Source organism: Cryptomeria japonica, chromosome 11 (assembly GCF_030272615.1).
Source record: "Cryptomeria japonica chromosome 11, Sugi_1.0, whole genome shotgun sequence".
NCBI lineage: Eukaryota > Viridiplantae > Streptophyta > Pinopsida > Cupressales > Cupressaceae > Cryptomeria > Cryptomeria japonica.
In genome coordinates this window covers 287,258,518-287,280,905 of record NC_081415.1, presented here as the reverse complement: position 1 = coordinate 287,280,905, position 22,388 = coordinate 287,258,518, and the positions used below count along the sequence as shown (strand labels likewise).

General features: G+C 34.1%; 2 protein-coding genes across 2 annotated transcripts; one reads left to right on the top strand and one right to left on the bottom strand.

Moving 5' to 3' along the window:
- Positions 1 to 7,111: 7,111 nt before the first annotated feature.
- On the top strand, positions 7,112 to 8,102 carry LOC131859773 (uncharacterized). The gene is made up of 6 exons (XM_059213822.1): positions 7,112 to 7,175; positions 7,298 to 7,375; positions 7,461 to 7,544; positions 7,647 to 7,718; positions 7,821 to 7,892; positions 7,995 to 8,102. The coding sequence occupies exons 1-6, from the start codon at positions 7,173 to 7,175 to the stop codon at positions 8,064 to 8,066; spliced, it is 381 nt and encodes a 126-aa protein (XP_059069805.1). The 5' UTR covers positions 7,112 to 7,172; the 3' UTR covers positions 8,067 to 8,102.
- Positions 8,103 to 15,386: 7,284 nt separating this feature from the next.
- On the bottom strand, positions 15,387 to 17,791 carry LOC131060323 (uncharacterized protein At4g15970). Its single transcript, XM_057993503.2, has 4 exons — positions 17,639 to 17,791; positions 17,163 to 17,414; positions 16,166 to 16,543; positions 15,387 to 16,057 (listed from the first exon to the last, which is right to left on the bottom strand). Exons 2-4 carry the CDS (start codon positions 17,355 to 17,357, stop codon positions 15,563 to 15,565), a joined length of 1,068 nt encoding a protein of 355 aa, XP_057849486.2. The 5' UTR covers positions 17,358 to 17,414; positions 17,639 to 17,791; the 3' UTR covers positions 15,387 to 15,562.
- Positions 17,792 to 22,388: the final 4,597 nt, after the last annotated feature.

Sequence of the window (22,388 nt, the reverse complement as noted above, 5' to 3'; positions counted from 1 at the left end):
CATCTTCTATTGTTGTCGTTCTTTAACTAACGATCAACCATCCTTTGGTTGCCGGTGTCCATCATCACTTTGGCGGCACCGTGAATATTCATTTGGTTACTCTGAGACTGTCTTCATAAACGTGAGTCGGTGGTAATAGTGATTGCAACGGTTTCTCAATGTATTCCTATCATTGACTCTTGGCCCGGTGGGAAACGCGACATTGATAGGTTTTGTTGATTGTCTGAGACTATATGGTTGATGAGGTATGACTATATATATTGTCTTCATGATGAAGAATGTAATGTCCCTTTTGCAGAGGCGTCGTGATGATTAAGCATTAGAGTGCACAATAAATAAGTTTCAAACTTATCAAGTCATCTATCCTTTAGTTCTTAAATTTGGGACATTACAACACACAGAGGTAACATTCTTTTCGAGGTGCAAAATATTTTGTTACTTTCATTGATGATTGCACTCGCAAAGTCTGGATTTACATGTTAAATAAAAATTCTGAAGTCTTTTCAAAATTTAAAATTTTTAAGGCTCTTGTTGAAAACCAGATAGGGCATAAAATTAAAAGTCTTAAAACTGATAATGGGGGAGATTTTTGCTCCTCATAGTTTGACAATTTCTGTGTAGATAATGGTATTCACAGAATAAAAGTGGTTCCATTCACCCCTCAGGAAAATTGTGTAGCTGAGAGGTTCAATGAGACGATTCTAGAGAGAGTTCAGTGTATGCTCTCCAATGCCGGTTTGGGAAAAGAGTTTTGGGCAGAGGCGTGTAATATTGCAGTGTATTTAATCAATCATGCTCCTTCATCTCATTTGGACTTTGATACTCCAGAAGAGAGATGGCTTGGGAAAATAATTTCTTATCACCATTTGCGAGTGTTTGGCTATGAAGCGTTTGTGCATATTCCCAAGAAGCAACAAATGAAGCTTGATTTCAAATCAAAGAGGCGTGTTTTTCTAGGTTATGGTAAGGATCAGTTTGGTTTCAGGCTATGGGATCCTATCGCTAAAAAGATTGTTCACAGTCAGGATGTTGTCTTCAATGAGAATTTTTTTCCAATTTTGCAGCTTCAAGACAAATCTTCAGATAAATATTTTGATGTTGATTTATTTGATAATGGTTATGTTAGGCAAACTTCTATTACATTCTCTCAGTCTTTAATACTTTCTTCACAACCATCTACTATAAGCTCTCTGCCTTCAAATATTGGTGCCCCTTTTTATACTATTACACAAGCTTCTTGTGCTCCTACACAGCTATTTATGTCCAATATGCAGCCTCCACAATTGCTAGCACGACCTTCAATCATTCATTCGCTGCACTCTATGTTTGCACAACCTCCAATAGGTAGGTTGGTTCAAACACAATCCATAAAAACCTCAATGCAGCCAGAAGACTCTTCCATGCATGGGTGTGTGGGTACAAATTTGTAGCCTTCTATTACACAATCAAGAGATTAAGGGTAGAGCATGTTGGTATACAAGGGCGGAACATTGGAGAAATTCTCCAGGATAGCAGCAATTTGCAAACTAATATAAAAAATGTAGAAGAACAAGGGGGGATTTTTCAACCATTAGTGCGTTCTAAATTAAGAAGATTTTCTCGAGAAAAGAAGCATCTAGGTAAATATAATGATTATGAGTTATTGTTACTTGATGAGGCATAGCCTTTGACTTTTAAACAAGCTTGCAAAGATGCAAATTCCATTAAATGGATGGAGGTGATGAATGAAGAAATGGAGTCTTTGCATGCAAATGAGACATAGGATTTGGTTCCTCTTTTGCCAAATCGAAAACCACTGAAGAATAAATAGGTATATCATGTGAAAGAGGAAGATGGAGGTCATAAATGTTATAGGGCTAGATTGGTTGTGAAAGGTTTTTCTCAAGAAAAAGGAATTGATTTCAATGAGATTTTTTCACCAGTTGTGAAAATGCACACCATTTGAGAAGTGTTAGGATTGGCAACTGTTTGGGATCTTGAACTTGAGCAATTAGATGTCAAAGTAGCTTTTCTTCATGGAGATATTGAAGAGGAATAATACATGGAGCAACCTGAAGGTTTTACACAACAGGGTCAAGAACATTTATATTGTAGATTGAAGCGGAGTTTGTATGGGCTCAAGCAAGCCCCAAGGCAGTGGTATCTAAAATTTGATAGCTTCATGACTCAACAACATTTCACTCATTGTGAATCAGACCCGTACGTTTATTACAAGAAGCTTGCTAATGATGAGTTTGTTATTCTATTACTTTATATTGATGGTATGTTTGTTGCTGGCAATAGTGTAAGGAGACTTCGTGAGTTGAAACAACATTTATTTCAAAGATTTTCCATGAAGGATTTAGGGGCAGCAAAGAGGAATCTTGGGATGAATATAATTAGGAATAGAAATAAGAGAGAAATTAGACTATCTCAAGAAAACTATATTCTTAAAATCTTAGATAGATTTCATATGAAGAATGCCAAATCCATTAGTACTCCTTTGGCTGATCATTGTCGATTATCCTCAGCTATGTGTCCTAAAACAGAAGAGGATAAAGAACACATGAAGAGTGTTCCATATTCATCAACAATTAGCAGTCTCATGTATACCATGATTTGTACTCATCCAGATATTGCTCATGTAGTGGGAGTTGTGAGAAGATTTATGAGTAATCCAGGTAAACCACATTGGCAAACTGTCCAATGGATCTTCAGGTATTTGAATTGTACTTCACATCATGTTTTATGTTTGGTGGTAAGGATACTCAACTGCAGGGATATGTTGATTCAGATATGGTCGGAGATCTCGATAAACAACAATCTACTACCGGTTATGTATTTACTTTTATCGGGGCAGCAATAAGTTAGGTTTCTCAGTTGCAATAGGTGGTTGCACTTTCTTCTAATGAGGCTGAATATATTGCTCTCACTGAAGGAGCAACGTAAATGATATTGTTACAATGGTTATTAAGTGAGTTATGGGTATGTGCAAGCTAATGAGTCACAAATTCGCGGAAGTCTGCGCGTTGGAAAATGCGCTCCGCAAAACGGGCCCCCGTTTTTAAAAAACGGGGGCCCGTTAATGGTTCGGGCTCCCGAGCCGAAAGGTCACGGGGTGCCGAAGCCAGATAAAACGGGCCCCCGTTTTTTAATAAACGGGCCCCCGTTTTTAAAAAACGGGGGCCCGTTTTTAAACAAAACGGGGGCCCGTTTTTAAAAAACGGGGGCCCGTTTTGAAAAGCTATTTTTACCCTTTTTTTGGGATAATTTTTCATTTTACTGTTGCACAAGAAGATATCGAAAACGGGCCCCCGTGTTGTGGTTTCCACTTCAAACCTCCACCACTATCCCAGGTGCACATTCTGTCACCTATTTTCACAGTTCATAATTTTCTTGTATATTTTTCTCTTTTTTTGGTGTATTATTTAGTTTTTTTTTAATTATTTTAGTTTTTTTTAATAGTAGCATATAAATAAATTATTTTTTATATTTGTAAATTCTTTATTTTGATGTAAAATATTTTTGAACAGTTAACCCTAAACCGTAATCAACAAATTTAGAAACCAAAACCAAACCTAGATAATTAACAAAATGAAATCGACACAAACAAAAAACCAAAAATGAAATGGGAACAAAAACAAAAACGTTCGAAAATGAAATCAACACAAACAAAAAACTGAAAATGAAATGGAAACAAAAACAAAAACGTTCGAAAATGAAATCAACACAAACAAAAAACCAAAAATGAAATGGAAACAAAAACAAAAGTGTTCGAAAATGAAATTGACATAAAACCGAACATATGTACTAAAATTGGAGTTTGGTTTACATAGGTTCATAAAGGAAGCTAATATGCCAAATATATAATTCATTAATACAAAATAAAAAATATTCTTGATTTATAATGTTGATTGATAATGAGTTTTCTAAATGGGGTGCTAATTATATATACATCTGAAAGATTTGAAAAATATAATTCCCAAGAAGTATTTTGAATATACAATTGAGGATATATATAATCTCATGGTTAAAGATGCTTAATTTCGATGAAAGTTATTTTTTGTATTACTATGTAAGAAATCCATAAATGGAATGAAAGTAAGACATGGCCATCTAGCATAGATCATCTTATATGTTGAAGGAGTATTTTGAGTTATATTAGAATTATTTGATGTGATTAAGTCCTAATTTTAGGATATGTAGAGTTCTTTTACTTTTAAGGTTGAAATAAAACATGGTGATTATGTTTTATTATCACTTTTATGCTTAACCTAGGTAAAAGTTTTAATGGAATTATTTTCATATTTAGATATATAGATCACAACTTATTATTATTTGTATGTTTCTTGTTTCTTTGAAAGAAATGCATATTGATTTATTTATAAGTAATAATTTATCTAATTATGCATTTATGAAATATATAGAAATTGAGATTTTTTTATTGAGGCTAATTAATTTTAAAACTCAATGGTTATATCCACTATCTAATGATGTAATATATCCAATGTTCTCCCCTTCTTACATATATTTGAACAAGAGATGGAATATTTCAAGACTTGAATGCAACCCTTATGTAAACTTTAATGATGTACATCTACTGATCCTCCTCACTAACCAAGAAACACTAGACTAACTCCATTAATGAATATTTCGAATTTAAAACCTATCAAATGTCTATAAAACATGAGAGAACCTAAAGGGTCTATATCCTCCTTGCCTAATGAGAGAGCAACATTTCTTTGAAAGTCCCAATGAGCCTCAAATGATCCTAATGAATGTAGGGCAGTCTTAATGAACCTAAGAAAGTCCTAATGAGCCTAAGAAAGCAATAATGAACTTGGGACAATCCTAATGAACCTAGGATAGTCCTAATGAACCTACGATAGTGTAAACAAGCCTAGTATAGTGTAAGAAAAAAACACTACAAAAAAGACCTCAAATGCGTTAAATGAATTTCCCAATAACGCACTCGTGTTTATCTTTTTTTGGTCATTTGGCTACCTTTTTTTACAACATCTTGGTGTATACGCCCCTAAGAAGACCTTTTCCTCAAAACTTTCTTGGATCATGAACTCCTCATGTGCACCAAACATTTAAGTTGCCACTTGGAAGCTTCTAATGCACACAATCCTTTCAATCAATCTACTCCATTGATCTCTCAAAACAATCTTAGTATTTAATCCTCTATCCTTCATTTCTTATTGAACTTTGTAAGAGAATTTGTGTATGGATTGATATCTTAAATTTTATAGAAAGATTATATATGAAAACAAATGATTGCGGAGTTTTATAATAAATGATTTATAGGAAATAATATTTTTTGAAGACCTTTTGTAAATTATAATCTTGTGTAGATTTGATTATGGGAGAAATTTAATGGTGAAATATGCTTAACTCTTCAAAAGTTTTGATGTTTTGTCTTTACATGACAACCACTTAGAATATAATATGTTTTAAGTATGTCATTTATAGTCATGGGAGATTAGTTTTTTTTTAAGATTGTTTGAAGACTAATCAATGTAATATGAATTGATGACAATTATCTCAAAACTACGTAATTGAATTCTAATAGATTTATGATGTTTCATTGAAAGTTTTTATTAAGTTTTATGCGCAAATTTTATATTTCAAGATTCAATAGTATGTACATGTATATTTTTTTAAGTTCAATATTATATTATATATTTCATGTGTATCTCATTCAACAACATAGAAATGTTACTATTTATAAATGTTTTTTTTTAATTTAGTAAAATAGATTCTTCTTTGACATAGAGTTGTATATAATTCATGTATATCTTTATATATGCAGGAGTTCTTTGCCATCATGGATGTTTTTGACATAGATGAACTATTAGGTGAAAATCCCCCACCACAACCCCCTCCTCCTCCTCCTCCTCCTCCACCACCACCACCACCACCACCACCACCACCACCACCACCACAACCCCCTAGATTGGATGAAATTCGTTTAAGAGAACGAATTAATGAAAACCTACAAGTGATTGAACAAAACATTGCTGCTATCCAAAATGAGCAAGTCACGCCACCCCATCTTGTAGAGTTTGCAAAATCAATGCAAACTGTTGTCGAGTCAGTTAGATCTGTTGATTCTCAATTAGATCAATTTCATAGACGACGACAAGAGTTGCGTGATTTTTATGCCGATGGTTTAACTTATAGACAAATCACAGATTTGAAAATAACCAAAGCTCATTTATGTCCATATTTTACCAACCCAAAAACAAGAGAACCAATGCAACCTAACCAGAAAAGAATTTCAATTAGGTGGTGTGTGCATCCAGAAATGGCTAGATACTTTTGGGATAGATGGTGGATGGTTTTTGATTATCCACCACATCGTAATTATGAGGTCCCTTTTTATTTTTTGAAGAAATTATACTGTGAGTTTGTAATGAACCAAAAACCAAATTATTTTGATATTAAGTCATTCCAGGGTGTTGGTCGTGGAATGCCACAGCATAGATTAGGGGCACGGAGTAATAATCCCCTACCGGATCCACCCATAGTTCCACTTGTTGCTCCATCGATTCCTGCAGATGTCCAAAATACATCATTCATTTCGACATTAGATGCTTTGACTTCCCTCACAGGGAACCTGAGTGAGCAAGCTGCTCACATGGCATCTGCTCCTCGATGGATGCCACATATGTGTTCGAGTTGTCATGAGACGTGTGTAGGTCCTACTACTGCTGCAGGATCTACTTCAGTTCCAGATGAGCATGATGCAGCAGATGATAGTATGATGACATCTTATATGGATTTTCTTTGCTCGGATGTTCATCTTGACCAGGTATAGATATATATAATATACATGTACATGTCAATGTTTTTATGTACTTTATTAAATATAGGTATAAACTAAGTGCATCTCTTTTTTTATACAATCTAATACTTCATTAAATAAATTTTATTTATGTAGATAAGGACTACGCCTAATATTAGAGTTAATATTGCATCTACTGGAAGACAACTCGACACACCTTATGGGGTATAGTATAAATTTCTATCTAGACATTGTACTAGATCTTTTTAAGTTAATATGCTATCGTCGTATATTATATAAATTTTCATGTTGATACATTGAATGCTTCTTTCTCCAGGATTCAGGTCATGAGGGACCCTCTACATCACATCAAGAAGAGGGTCTGACTATTGTGACACCATCTATGGTATGTATCTTATAATTATTAACTTAAATATGAACTCTTACAATATTGTAACTTTACTTGAAATTATTTAGTACACATATATATGTTCACTAAATATGATTTCATTAAATGCATGTATGCAGGTGGACACTACCATTAGGATAGGTTATCCTCATAATTTTGATCAGAGCCAATTTGAACGCACATCGACATCCTTTGAGGTATTAATATGTAATACTTAATTTGATCTTATTTTTACTCTTAATTTAAGATTTAATTGGACACTTTGAATTTGACCTTGTACAGGAGTTAGCTAGCACTGCATTTGGTGTTGATACTGCACAAGATACTGCTAGAGGAGATACTGCTACAGGATCTGATGAGCATATGGTAAGTTTGTAACTTAATTTATGAATTCTACTATATTTGATAAATGATTCTTTTAATAGTTAATTTCAAGTAATATTTTAATATTATTTTTTTATTGTACAGCATGAGACAGGTGGATCTGGACCACGTCCCGAGGACAAGAGAGATACTGCTATAGGATCTGATGAGCATATGGTAAGTTTGTAACTTAATTTATGAATTCTACTATATTTGATAAATGATTCTTTTAATAGTTAATTTCAAGTAATATTTTAATATTATTTTTTTATTGTACAGCATGAGACAGGTGGATCTGGACCACGTCCTGGGGACAAGAGAGATACTGCTACAGGATCTGATGAGCATATGGTAAGTTTGTAACTTAATTTACGAATTCTACTATATTTGATAAATGATTCTTTTAATAGTTAATTTCAAGTAATATTTTAATATTATTTTTTTATTGTACAGCATGAGACAGGTGGATCTGGACCACGTCCTGGGGACAAGAGACCACGAGATGTTATTGATGATAGCACTTAGATTTTACTATTTATTTGGCTTTGATATGTACTTTTTTATGGACTTTACACATTTGTTTACACGTGCACATACTTTATATATATGGATAGTTGCATAATAGGATTAGATCATATATATTTTGTGCATACTTTATATATTTTGTGCACATTAGATATTATGTGGAGTGAACATCATGTTACCATCTAGACATATATATGGATTAGATATTATATGGATTATGTGGACTTGAAATTTTACTATTTATTTGGCTCTGATATGTACTATTTTACGGGCTTTACATATTTGTTTACACGTGCACACCCATACTTTATATATATGGATAGTTTCATAATAGGATTAGATCATATATATTATGTGCATACTTTATGTGTATTGTGCGCATTAGATATTATGTGGACTTGAAATTATGTGCACATTAGATCATATATATTGACTTGAAATTATGTGGACTTGAAATTTTGCGCATACTTTATATATTATGTGGACTTGAAATTTTATTTATGGAAGTTGTGCTTAAACAACTTTATAGGCATTATGTGGACTTGTAATTTTATTTTTGGAATTTTATTTAAATAGTTCTTGTGATTAGATAAACTACATGTGCATACATCTTGAACTAAGTATCGAAACATATCTTATAATTATAACATATTCTAAATCAAAAAGTATCATTTAACAAATATAATGAATAGAACTTGATTAAAACATAATTATCTCATTCATAAATTTGACCAGTAGTCTCTCATTTATGTATATTGTACACAAAATGTAATCAAGAAGACATATCTAAAATAAAATAAATAGTCTATTTAAATTATAATAATAAGGATTTATATCTCTCAAAATACAACATAAAGTATGCACAAACAATAGTAGTCATTGAGGGCAAGTCTACTCTGAGAGACCTAGAAAAAAATATACATATGATTAGTTTTTATAATCAGGATGCATTGAATTTAAAATACAACATAAAGTATGCACAAACAATATAGTAGTCATTGAGGCCAAGTCTACTCTGAGAGACCTAGAAAAAGTAAATACATATGATTAGTTTTTATAATCAAAATACATTGAATTTAAAATACAAATGGATTTGCCTTAAGGGTACAAAAATTTAACTTACTTGTAATTATTCAAAATGAAACATAAAGTATGCACAAATAACTTTGTTTTCATTGATGCCTTCTACTTGTGGTAGACCTGAAACAAAATTTTAGTAGATTAGATTTTGTAATTATGATTCATGATTTAAAATACTATATATAATATGCATCGCGACTTTTAAAAGGGAGGTGGATTAAGGGTTCAAATTATAACTTACTTGATATTCATTCTATTATACCATCTGCATCCTCTCTCTTTTGCAAAGCATCTATAATTGTCTCGTGCTCTTCCATAGAGAGAGTCCATAATTGTTTATTAGCAAGCCTGCCACGATATCTATCCAATTTTATATTAGTTGCCACTACCAAATGTGAGTAATGTATAATCTTTTTCTCTAATTCATAATCTTCAAATGCGGGCAATCCATTCTTTCTTGTTAGATATTTGCGTAGCCAAGTGCCAACAACAACCACAGATCCTGTTGGATAGTCATAACCATCATCATCTACTCGAGGAGTAGTTAGCTTATGTTTTGGCTCTACACATCGAGCCAACCAATACTCTGTCCCCTCTTCATTGTCCTCTGGTGCAACAACAACATAGACATGTCCTGTGCACAAAACAATTTTATTTTAATATTTAATGAGAAATAAAAACAAAAATATACACTGTAAGATTTCATAAATTTATGTACTATTTAATAAATCAAAACAAATTTCAAAAATAATTTTACCTTGTTGTATAAGATCTGAAATGCGATCATAGTCATTTGATGCAAACATTTGATCCATATCTTCATCAGTTCTTTCATGCGGATCATTTGCATCTATGGGTGTCAATGATCTTTGTTGCCATTCTTCAACCCATTCTTTATTCTCACAAAATTCCCAATCTCCGGAAACACAAAACTGACAAAAGCAAGCAAGTTGCCTTGTAAATATAGTCCATGTGTTTGAATTAGAACTCTTAAACGAATGCCATTTAGTTGATCCAATGATGGTATTACAATCATGCCGAATAGGAATACTATCTTCCTCTATCAACCAGAAGAAACGTCGAATTGCAGAGTTTTCAGTTGATCCTTTTGACAACTTTGAATTGCACCAATCTACAACTGCACGAGCATCTATGAATTTCACTGCATCCTCGAATTTCAATTGTTCTCTAGCAAGAGCTCTTTTTATACAGGCACCGGCTCCATCGTGTTCCCCCTTACCATGTCCCGCTTCAAAAAAACTCCATAAATGTTGGACATTGGTTATCTTGTGAACTTTGCATAGCCAATAAAACATTCTTGCATTTTTGAATTGTCCAGTGCAGTTATCTGACCATATCATATGTTGTTTCATGTCAATTTCTCTTTCCTTAAGATTATCATAAAATACCTCGAAACAATGTTGGACAAACTCTGAAGAGTGTAATCGATTATCACTAACATAGAAATGATACTCCCTCAAAATTTTTCTGTTATCTTCTGTACTGTCATGGTCATGTCTATATATAATGTGCACAAATATGGCCACTTGCACTGAGTTGTAGTATTGTGATTGAGTTTCCTCTTGTGGTTTTAGAGTATAATTTTCTGCAAAATCCACAACTGATACTATTGTTCCAATTGGAAATGTGTTCTTGCATATGCGAAACTGTCCATCAAGCCATCGGGCATGTTGGGAATGTTTCACATATTTTGGAACAATATGAGTTTTAAACTCACTAATAAATGCATTCACACTATTCTGTTCTGTAATCAATTCTAAACGTTTCCCCATCTTTCCATCCTTTAGAGGGCATTCTATATTTTTAAATCTCCTAACATCAACCATTTTTTGTCCAAACTCAGATGAAACATGTTCATGCAAACATTCACCTATCGAAGAATAGTTCCCACATAAATTGCAAAGACCATAAATGCATGAACTGGAAAGAAATAATTGTTCATTAGGTGGTTTACAAAATAAACTTCCAATAAAATCTTTTATAGTTTCAGGTGGAACATAAACACCACAATCCTGCACAAGATCATTACCATGCAACATATAACGAATATATCGAAAAACATCATAATAGTAACGAAACTGGACATGAGTTTTACAACAACAAGATATTCTTTGTTTATTGATTTTAACATACCAGGGTTTGCATTTTTCAAATGATCTTTGACTAATTCGTAAATTCATTAACACAGATTCATCACTAAATTTTTTAAAGAATTCAGTTTGAGTCATGTCAAGAAGATGTTTTGGATGAGGATCACGAATTTTTGATCCCACCCTTAACTTTAAAACATCTCTAACATTTGATGAAACTCTAGTGTTATCATGCCAAAATTTTGTAATTAATTGTTTAGTTTCATCATTTAATTTCATGTCTGACCTTTGAAGTCTACCACTAAAACTCCAACAATGGTTTAGTGGATCAATTTCAATTGTGTCTCTTCTTTTGGCCGCTCTTGACAAGGTTCTACGATGTAAGTTCAAATAGCCACTTATATCACTTAACATTCTTTTATTAACAATCATTTTGTCAACTATAGCAGTCGTTATAACTCTACGTGCTGCATTCTTATCTTTAGATCGACTTGTTTTTCCTATAGAATCGATGGCACTGGCAACAGTAGATACAACTTGCTTATATGATTCATCTTTTCTTTTTGGTTTTGCATAAATACCTATTTTTTTCATGACTTTACGCATTTTTAACATTTTTATTAATTGTAGCATTAATTGACATTGGAATCCTAACTTTTTATTATAGAAAAATTGTTTATATAATCTGTTTGCATGTGTTCTGATTTGTCTCCAAGAAACTAACCCATTAAGATTATCTAGCACATTGCTATCAATAGCAAACAAATTACATTCATTTTCTTTTAGAGATGGTGGTGTAATATTTTCAATTTTTATTTCTTTTCGTATTGGTGTATGAAATTTATATCCAGCTTCATTTAAATCAGCAATTTGATTGGCATCATAGTCATCAGGATTTAAAAACATACCAAGATTCGCATCCACATCAACATTTGCATCAACAGTCATACCCGTGTGTGGTTCTATATTTTTTGCATCCATCATGATGTCTTCAATGGTCTCATCTACAACGGGCACTGAACTAGATGCTTCAAAAGTGTTATTCAATTGCCGTTGTTGTGATCTTCGATCTCTTTGGCGTTTTGCCTCCTTCTCTCTTTGTGCTTGAATTTCGTCCACTGTCATTGTCTTCTTTTTTTTCTTTTGACGTTGCTTAGAACCCATTTTTACAAACTTGTCTTCAAAAAATCGCGTAAAAAATATTAAAAAGTACTGCCAAATGATGTAAAAAATCTTTGTCAGTACGGATTTCAATGATATTGTAGTAAATCGATGCAATCTTTTTTTTTTTTACAGCAACGGTTATTTTAATAACGGGCCCCCGTTATTTTAACAACGGGCCCCCGTTTATAAAACGGGGGCCCGTTATTTAAATAACGGGGGCCCGTTGTTAAATCCAACGGGCAGAAAATGAAACGGGCCCCCGTTTTATAAACGGGCCCCCGTTTATAAAACGGGGGCCCGTTATGTAAAATTTGAATTCACAACCCGCCACTTGCCTCGGGATTAGGCCCGGGATAGGCCTGGGATGGCCACACCTGAGACATGAACCTGCAAATTCAAAGGTCCATGAATGAAAGCACACATATGATGAAATGAAATAGTTTACGTGCCTTTAATCAAAGAATTTTTATACGAAATTGAAACCCATTTCAGATTATACTGTCTAGATTCTAAATATGTAAATTAATTTAAAAATTGATTATTTTAAATATTTTTCATTTAATTTATACTAAATCAGGGTCATAAATTTGAAATATTAACTAATTTTCTTAATTTAATAACTTATTTATTTTAATGAATTTTGAAAAAAAAATTATATGTCATCAATCTACACAAAATTCTTTTCAATTTAAAAAAAAAAAATTTCAAAAAATACTAAGTTTACGTCAAATTATGTGGGTCGTACACGTCAAATTTTTAAAAAGATAATTACGGTCATTAAAAAATTAATTAAAAAAAAAATATTTGAAAAAAAAATACAGAAAAATATGCTCATCAATCTTTAGTGTGTTACAAACCATTTCCCAAAACGGTTTGAGAAAATAATTTTAATTGTGTCAAAAAGTGTGGGTCGTACACATGCATGGTATGGTCCTGAAACAGGCATTTTTAAAACATAGTTTTCAGAACTTCATTCAAAAAGTTATTTTTTATTATGTGGGTATTAAAATAAATTACATATTTGAAAAGTACACTCAGAGAGCTATCTTTTATATTACTGACTTTTTTCAAGATTCAATCTCTAAGTGTTTCAAAATTTAAGCTCAAGTGAGACAAAATCTGAAAAACAGGGAAAACACTTCCACTTTTTGGCCAAAAAGTGGACTCATCTTCTTGCACTGACCCTTATGGTGTAAGCAGTCAATTTTTACTCTCTTTTGTGATAGCAATAATGCTATTCACTTGGCCAAGAATTCCGCCTTTCACAATCAAACAAAGCATATAGAGTTGTGATATCATTTAATTCGCCATGTTATTGAAAAGGGTAAGTTGTAGGTGGAGAAAATTGACACGAAGTTGAATCCGGTTGATATGTTAACAAAGGTAGTACCCAAGGAGAAGTTCGAATACTGTAGAGCTTCTCTCAACCTTGTCCAACTCTGACAATAAACCTGTAGCGGAGGGATATCTCTAAGAAGCTATTTGGTCTTCAAGTGGGAGATTGTTGGGTTCAGTGAAGCCCAAATTAGCAGTTTCTCTCACAGATTCGAAACGGTTGCCTTCTTTGTAATGACTTCTAATTGGCATGTGTTCATTATTTTAGAAGTTGTCTGTTTCGATGGATTTTTCCAATTATTGAAGTTGAGACTATTTAATAAATACAACTGTTGGTTGAATATGTAGTTCATTTGAGAATTAATAAAAGAGATAATCCTTGAAATTGGGCGTAGCCATCTTTGGGCGAACCACTATAAATATCGTGTTCTTGTTCTATGTTATTTTAATCTTTTAATTTATGTTCTTTTTCTACAATTTCTTTTCATTTGCTTCTGCAATTGTAATCAACAATATGATTTAGGATTAAGATTGAGGTTTAGGGCCTAGGTTTGATGGTATATGGTTTAGGGCCTAGGGTTTAAGGTTTATGATTCATGATAGAGGGTTGAGCATTGAGGATTTAGGGATTAAATAAAATTAAAAATTATTCGTGTTATTTATTATTAATGTCATCTTTTAGATTTTAACATATAGGTTGAGGGTATAAGGTATTGGGTTTAGCGTATAGACTTTAGGGCCTAGGGTTGAGGGTATAGGGTATAGGGTTTAGGGTTTAGGGTAAAAGGTATAGGGTTTAGGTTTGAGGGTATAGGGTATAGGGTTTAGAGTTAAGTGTATAAGATTAAGGGTTTAGGTCATTTTGAAGAGACCAGTGTGCCAATTGGTTGTTCTTGTGCTAATTGTTCAACTAATTTAGTTGTGCACACTTTTAAATTTGATAATTCTTGTAAATAATTTAAAAATTATACTTTAGTTAATTATTTTGTTAGGTGCATCCCCTTTAAAAACATGTTCTTGAGTGACTCAACAAAGCTCGCGTACGTACCTCTTGAGGTTTTAGCTTAATGTTGTTTAAAACCTCACAAAGATCTTTTTATCTTGCTTTGTTGAAGCAAATCAAGATGCTAATCTCAAGAATGATCCGTGATATATTTGTAACTCTTTGTTGGTTTTCACCTTTAATCTAGAAAATTTATTTTCTTTAAAGAACAAATTCTCTAGATTCCAATTTCAATTGAAAATGGCAACATATCCCTACCTTATTGACCCTTTCTTAAACTATGTTGTTGGCTCTTTAAACAATGTTATTTATCTTGATCACGATGTTTTTTTTTCTAATCATCCTAAATTTGGAGAAGTTATCTTGATCATGAGTCAAAATTAGATGGAAACAAGTATTTAAATTTGGTAGGCAGCAAGTTAATTTGATTTTCTAAAATCTGAAAATGGAAATTAACAAACATAACGGTATACGAATATTTTCAAAAGAATCCCGCAAAGCTAACCAACCGTAGACGATGTCTCCACCAGATTTCCACTGTGCAGACATTTCTGTTTATTGCAGTCCAGGAAGTTATTCAAATATATTTTTTTGTTTTTTAACTTGTAAATGGGAAGTAACAAAATTAATGTTGAACGATGTCTCTGAATTTCAGGGACATTAGTTATCCTTCTAATTTAGATGATTTCAAGCTAATCACACAGGAACTATTCAGGATTTTCCTGAATTGCTTTAAATTAGGAGCGCAGATAATAGTCCAGAAGAAAGGAATGATGATGCTACAACAGTCCGTTGAAAACGTTTCATCGGCTCCAAGAATGACGACATGCGTCTGCAGATGTCCAGCGCACGTCCTTGCCTTTACCTAGATGTTCTTGTCGCTTATATTTCTCCCAGTCGGAAATAGTATTTCTCAAATCAATAAGCTTGGCCTTCAAACCTTTGCAACAGTTGGCATGCATGGTACAGACCAAATCCAGATCGTTTGTTCGTTGACAGTACCCGCCAAAATATCTAGTATCAAGGAATTCGACTTCAAGTCCTCTGCTTCTGAACTCCTTCCATTTCAGTATGTTCAACACATCTTGCTCATTTTTACCGGGATAAACTTTCTTGGATTTATACCAAAACTTGAAAAACTCTACAGTCTTTTCATTGGAGTGAACATACATGAATCCTCCATTAGGTGAATTGCGCAGATCATCTGGTTCCCCTGTATAATAATCTGATGCTATTTGGAAGTCTGCCTTGGATGAGAATTTTGTGAAGGGGTCTCGAAACCACATAATATCAGCATCCTACATAATAATGTAATCTGAATTATTCTGATGAAAAATCAGGGAACAGATAAATTTTTCTTTGCAATTTCACCAAACACTTGATGAAAATCTAAAGACTTATCTTACCGAGAAAAGAAAGTTATATCCTCGCTCCAAGACCTCTCCGAAGAAGAGAAGCCTTCTCCACATCATTTTCAAATAATCTTGACTCATGTAAAGCTTTTCTCCCGAGAAATCGACTCCCTCAGTTTTCATCAGATAACAATGCGGATGTATTTCCCTGCAGCGATTGAACGCCTTCTCATCTACGGCAACAATCAACAAATTTTTCAACAACGCCTCTGTTCCATTACCGATGTGGAAACTTTTTAGGAATAAATCAACCATGCTATTGTTCTGCGCCCACGCCGCATTTAGAGTCGTGATCAGAACGGTTTTCTCCTGGTTTGCCGCTTTTGAAAGGCTTTCTTTTAGTTCGTCGGTAACATCTGATGAATTAAAAGGCTGCAAGAAACAAAGGTAACTGCAAATCAGTTCAGGCCTCTGGAGTACAACTTTGAGCATAGTTTTTAGGCGGATAAGTGTAAATAAAATGGCAGGAAGGGAGAATTGTAATGAATGAATGAATAACAGAAGTCTGTTAAAATTTTACAGCAATTTATATGTTGAACAGTAATTACAGTCAATCTGATATAGAAATCTTTTAAATTAGCAGAGATTGCTCAAATTCATCTATTTAAAACAGAGGTTATAAATTAGCAGAGATTTCTTAAATTCATCTACTTAAAACAGAGGTTATAAATCTCTCTATTTAAAACAGAGGAGAGTGATATTTCTAATAAAAGTGTAAATTATATTATAGAATCTTGAAATTTGATTTTTTTTTATATGTTCTCAAAATATTTATGTCATTTTAAAGGAATTGACTGTAGATGTTTTCAAAAGACATTTACTCAGTGATTCGTGATAGTGAAAAAATGGATTGCAACAGTCTTAAAACTTAAAAATAGACGGTTGGATCACTGAAATTTGATTCTTTATTGACTGTGATCAGAAATATCAATTCAAAACATATACAGTTGCAGAATTGTATTGTTCAATTAAAGAAATGAGAATATCTTACATTATCTGGATTTGTTGCAGAATTGTCCTTCCCTGAGCGGAACAGTGTCTGCATTCTGGAGAAAGAGCTGGCAAGAATTGGAGTAAAGGAAGCTTGGAGGTTTTTATCAATGGCCAAGTAGACAACTCCACCCATTGTTATGCAAAGCAGGATTGCGCTCACGGTCCTCACAACGCTCTGATTAGCTCCTTTCATGCCGGCCTTACAGATTTTGAGTTAATTCAACCAATTTGTATCCTGAGAAGCGGTTCTCTGTGCCAAATTAATATTTTAAAGGGACATCAGAAGGCCACAGCGATGCAATAAAGGCAGTAAATAACAGGAAGTTGCGGAGAACCATTAAACTGGTCTCCACCATGGGAGTGAAGAGAAGAGAGGAGAGCGCAACTAGAAATAGTAACCCAGTAGGTCCACCGGCAGCCGCCTTAGAGAATTAAAAAAACATACAAACTTCAATGACAAGGATTTATATTTACCTTTTATCCGTTTGCCATGTTTTGACTGTAAATTTCCCATGACAGGAAGACAGAAAAAGGTTTGGTTTATGTATATTAAAACCACCGAATTTTACCGATCTGAGATGCGCCTGCCCTATAAAACATGGAGGGATTTGATTTTAAGGAGGCGTGTTGAATTTTGGGTGATGGAGACCTCTTCCCTCCTAACAGGTGCTGACGTCACTCGCCTCTCCCAAAAGCTTCTTACTCAACAGATCTGATTATACCCACCCTATATAAATATTATTTCCATGAGTCATACTAATTCTTTTACATCTTATATATATTAAAAATTAGTAAATAGTTATTTTAGTTTTAATAATCAAGTTTGACTACTGAAGTGGATGATGTTTAAAAACAGTTCTACCCACCTAATCTCACTTTTCTTTGTCCATTGGAAAGCCTTCAATTACATATATTATTTAAATACTTTTAATCTACATAATTTATATTGTTAAATGTATATAAAATGTCTTTATAACATAGAAATGTCCAATAGCATATATAAAATTCTCATGATGTAGCTTGAATGATTATTTCCTACATTGAAAAAGTAAAGTCCCCAAAACACACGTTCCACGATATCAATGTCTTGCAATAAATAAGTAATGCCTTGCAATATGTAAAGAATTACTTGCAACATGTAAGAGTATCCTTGACCTTATGGTATTTATTTGATGGTTTTTGATAATGTAATATGATTTTATTATATATTTAATTAATAACATTATGTCAAATAAATAATTACATTAGGCTTAATATTGAAATCAAAATTTGAGTGAAAGGATAAAGCAAAAAGTTGAATAAGTTGAGTTTTGGATTAAGCTTTTTAAGTTGTAAAAGGGTTTGAGCTTGACTTGACTCACACATTTATAGTTTGAGCATAATAGTTTGTCAACCTATGTTATATTATAACTTCAAACCTAACAATCTAGTAGAGTATGTTGGTTCTATTGTCTTGGATGCGAAAGAGAGCAGCCGCTCTAAAGAGAGTCTAGAAATTTGTATAGAAGGTGTTTCATGAGGTGAGTGTTCATAACCTCCACAGAATATATAGTTTTGCATATTAGTAAATTTAATAATACTTACAAATGATTTAAAAATTATAATCTAACCAGTTATTTTGTTGGATGCTTCCCCTTTGAAATTATGCTCCATTGGTGAGTCAACAAAGCTTGTGACCTCATGGGGTTTGGTTTTATGTTGTTTAAAACCTCACAAAAAAAAAATTCCTAGCTTCGTGCAAGCAAACCATGCATATAATATTCTCAAGCATGGTCCTTCATATGTTTATATCTCTTTGTTGGTTTTCACCCTTCGTTTGGAGAATTTATTTTCTTTGAGGAACAAGTTTTCTAGGTTCCAATTTGGATTGAGTTTCCTAATATATCCTTGTCTTGTTGGCCTTTCTTCAAATATATTGTTGTTGTTAGGGTTTAAAATGCAAACTAGAGCAATAAACAATATTATATATAATGCAAAAAATAAAGGCAAAATAACAAATCACAATAACATAGAGATAAATAACATGGTTCACCCAAAGTGGACTACACCCACTAGAGATATAGCCGTCCATTTATTTTCTATTATCTAGTGAAGAGAAAACTACAATATGATATCCAGTCATAATACAATTCCTCCATAAAATAGGGTTGCCTTCTAGGGCAAACAAAGTGCAAAAAATATCCGTTGTTAGATCTATATACCTAATGATAAATGGTCAAAATTTACAATGAAAAATTATACATAAATGTGGCTTCGGGTTCGTTGCCCCCGTAATCCCTGTCAGGGCATGTAGCACTCGAACCCCTCTCAGGGGGGCTATCCCCCTTAGACCCCACAAGGGGGTACCCGCCCTTGCCATCCCCCACACTCAGGTATCAACACTAAATGATATAGGGAGAAAAGTGACTCAAAAAATCACCAAAATTTAAGCCTAGCAACATGATCAGTCGCCACATTGATAGAAAAAAAAAAAACATGATCAGTTGCCACATACCAACGATCTCCCACTTGGAGACTAATCCCAAGTGAACACCACTACGCCTGTAACTCCCACTAGATTGACAAACCTGGATTTGGCTTGTTTCTCATTTTGACTATTATCAATCTTAAAGGCCAACAAAATCTATTTTTTTACTAATTTTTGAACTGGACACATCCTGAAAAGCAGAAATTTGAGTGTGCTCCCCTTAAAAATTTGTGAAAACTAATCAAAAATCATTTTTCTTTTAAATTGTGTAGAATGGAGTCTAGTTTCTAAAAAGGTATGTTTTTTTAAAATTTGATAAACGAGTAAAAATCTATGGCTGAAATATGACATGTTGGTTCTTGATAAAAAAAAATGGACACACTAACAAAAGAAATTATGGATGAAGACCTTAACATTATCAAAAATTGAAAAGAATTATATGGTTGGATAGCTAAGAGAGAGCTTGACGATTCTATGGTGGTTTTTTGTATTGCATTGAAACATGTGCAAACCTAACGGAGAGAACGAACTAAAAAGTTACAAGAAAATTTTCAATATTTGTTGGAAAACATGTCTTGAGGCCGAGAAGGGCGTCCAAGCCTTTGGGTTGGATGCCCAAGGCAAATCCAAGCCTTTGGCTTGGTGTTTTCCAAGGTAGCACGTTTGGTGCATGCCAAATTTAAAAAAATCAAAAATCCATTTGGTGTACGTTATATGGAGCACACCAAATGTATTCCATAGAAATTTTTCATCTTTGAAAGCACAAAGTGTTCTCTCACTTGGAATATATACATAAAATATAATTTAAGTATATTTTATGTATACATTGTCAGGAAGTTTGAGAGTGGTTCCAGATCTCTAGGAGTTACAATGTAGATTCTAGTTTTTTTAGTATTCGTATAAATTTTAGACAATCAAATTTCAGTAATTAGTATGCTTGTATCAACATCATCTCTTTGGTCTCTTCCCTGCATTCCCCCTCTCTCTTTCTTAAGCCCTACCTCTCTCTTAAGTCTCTCCCTCTGTACTTCCTTCCCTCTCTCAAGCATCTCTCCCTCTCTTTCCCATCTCCCTCACCCTCTCTCTCTCTCTTTCGTCTATCCCTCTCTTTCCCTCTTTCACTTTGGCTCTCTCTCTCTCTCCCTCTCTCAAGTATCTCTATCTCTCACTCTCTCCCCCTCTCTTAGGTGTCTCTCTCTCTCCCATTCTCTCCCTCTCCCTCCCCCTCCCTTTCTCTTTCTCTTCCTCTCCCTCGCCCTCCCTTTCTCTTCCTTTCTCAAGTCTTTCTTTTCCTCTATCTCCCTTTTTCTCTCCCTCTCACTACCTTTCTCTTTCTCTCAAGTCTCTCCTTCTCTCTATAAAGTCTCTCGCTCTCAACCTTTATCTATATATCTCTCCTCCTCTCTCAGGTGTCTCTCTCTCCCATTATTTCTCTCTTTCCCTCTAACTCTTTTTCCCTCTCTTCGTCTCGTTCCCTCTCTCTCTATCTCTCTCTAACTCTCTTTCCCTATCTTTCTCTCCCATTCTTCCTCTCCTAAGTCTCTCTCCATCTCTACTTTTATCTCTCTATCTCACTCTCCTCTCTCAAGTGTATCTCTCTCCCATTATCTCCCTCTCTCCCTCCCCCTCCCATTCTCTTTTTCACTTAAGTATCTCTCTCTCTCTCTCTCTCCTATCTCTCTCTATATCACTCTCCTCCTATCTCAGGTGTATCTCTCTCCCATTCTCTCCCTCTCTCCCCCTTCCCTATCTTCCTATCTCATTATATCTCTTTCTGACTCTCTCCCTCTCTCCCTCCCTTCATCTCTCTCTCTCTAGTCTCTTGTAATCTCCTTCCATCCCTTCCTCCCTCTCACTCAGGCTCTCTTTATCTCTCACTCTTTCTTTCTCTCTCTCACCATCCCTCCCTCCACCTCTTAGGTATCTCTCTCACCTTTCCTCCCTCCACCTCTTAGGTATTTCTCTCTCTCACAATTCCTCCATCCACCTCGTAGGTCTCTCTATATCTCCCTCACTCCTTATCTCTCTCTCTCTCTCTCTCTCTCTCTCTCTCTCTCTCTCTCTCTCTCTCTCTCTCTCTCTCTCTCTCTCCCACTCCCTTTCTCTCTTTGTCTCTCTCTCCCCCTCTCTCAAGTCTCTCTCTCTCTCTCTCTCTCTCTCTCTCTCTCTCTCTCTCTCTCTCTCTCTCTCTCTCTCTCCCATTCTTTGTCTCTCTTTCCCTCTAACTCTTTTTCCCTCTCTTCATCTCATTCCCTCTCTCCCTCTATCTCTCTCTAATTCTTTCTCTCTTATGTCTCTATCCCTCTCTGACTTTATCTCTTTATCTCACTCACCTCTCTCAAGTGTATCTCTCTCCCATTCTCTCCCCCTCCCTTTCTCTCTCTCCAGTGTATCTCACCATGTGCCCCCTCAGGACACCATATGACCCCCTATGACACCATATGACCCCTTAAGACACTATATAACCCATTAGGACATTATACTTGTAGCGTAGAAATTAGGAATCATCACAAGATAAGTAGATCAATCAAAACATTAAACATGATAGCTCAATCAAAGAAATACTAATTGCAATGAACCTAATTCTAAAGCACATTCAATGAAGGTATGAAAATGAAGCATTCAAAAGAAAACATTATGCAAACCAGATTCAAGATTGAATACTCCTTCCATGCGGCTCCATTGTTGTTCTTTCCTCTTCAATAGTTTTGTGGATCTCACCTACAAGTGCTCACACAATTGAAAACAAGATTTGAT

What these genes read in the sequence shown, in the direction of transcription:
- LOC131859773 (XM_059213822.1), top strand. An exon ending in GCACATCGACATCCTTTGAG is followed by an intron (nt 7,376 to 7,460) that starts GTATTAATATGT and finishes GACCTTGTACAG; the next exon opens with GAGTTAGCTAGCACTGCATT. An exon ending in CAGGATCTGATGAGCATATG is followed by an intron (nt 7,545 to 7,646) that starts GTAAGTTTGTAA and finishes TTTATTGTACAG; the next exon opens with CATGAGACAGGTGGATCTGG.
- LOC131060323 (XM_057993503.2), bottom strand. Translation starts at nt 17,357, where the DNA reads ATGAAAGGAGCTAATCAGAGCGTTGTGAGGACCGTGAGCGCAATCCTG. An exon ending in CTGCAACAAATCCAGATAAT is followed by an intron (nt 16,544 to 17,162) that starts GTAAGATATTCT and finishes TGTTTCTTGCAG; the next exon opens with CCTTTTAATTCATCAGATGT. An exon ending in GATATAACTTTCTTTTCTCG is followed by an intron (nt 16,058 to 16,165) that starts GTAAGATAAGTC and finishes ATTATTATGTAG; the next exon opens with GATGCTGATATTATGTGGTT.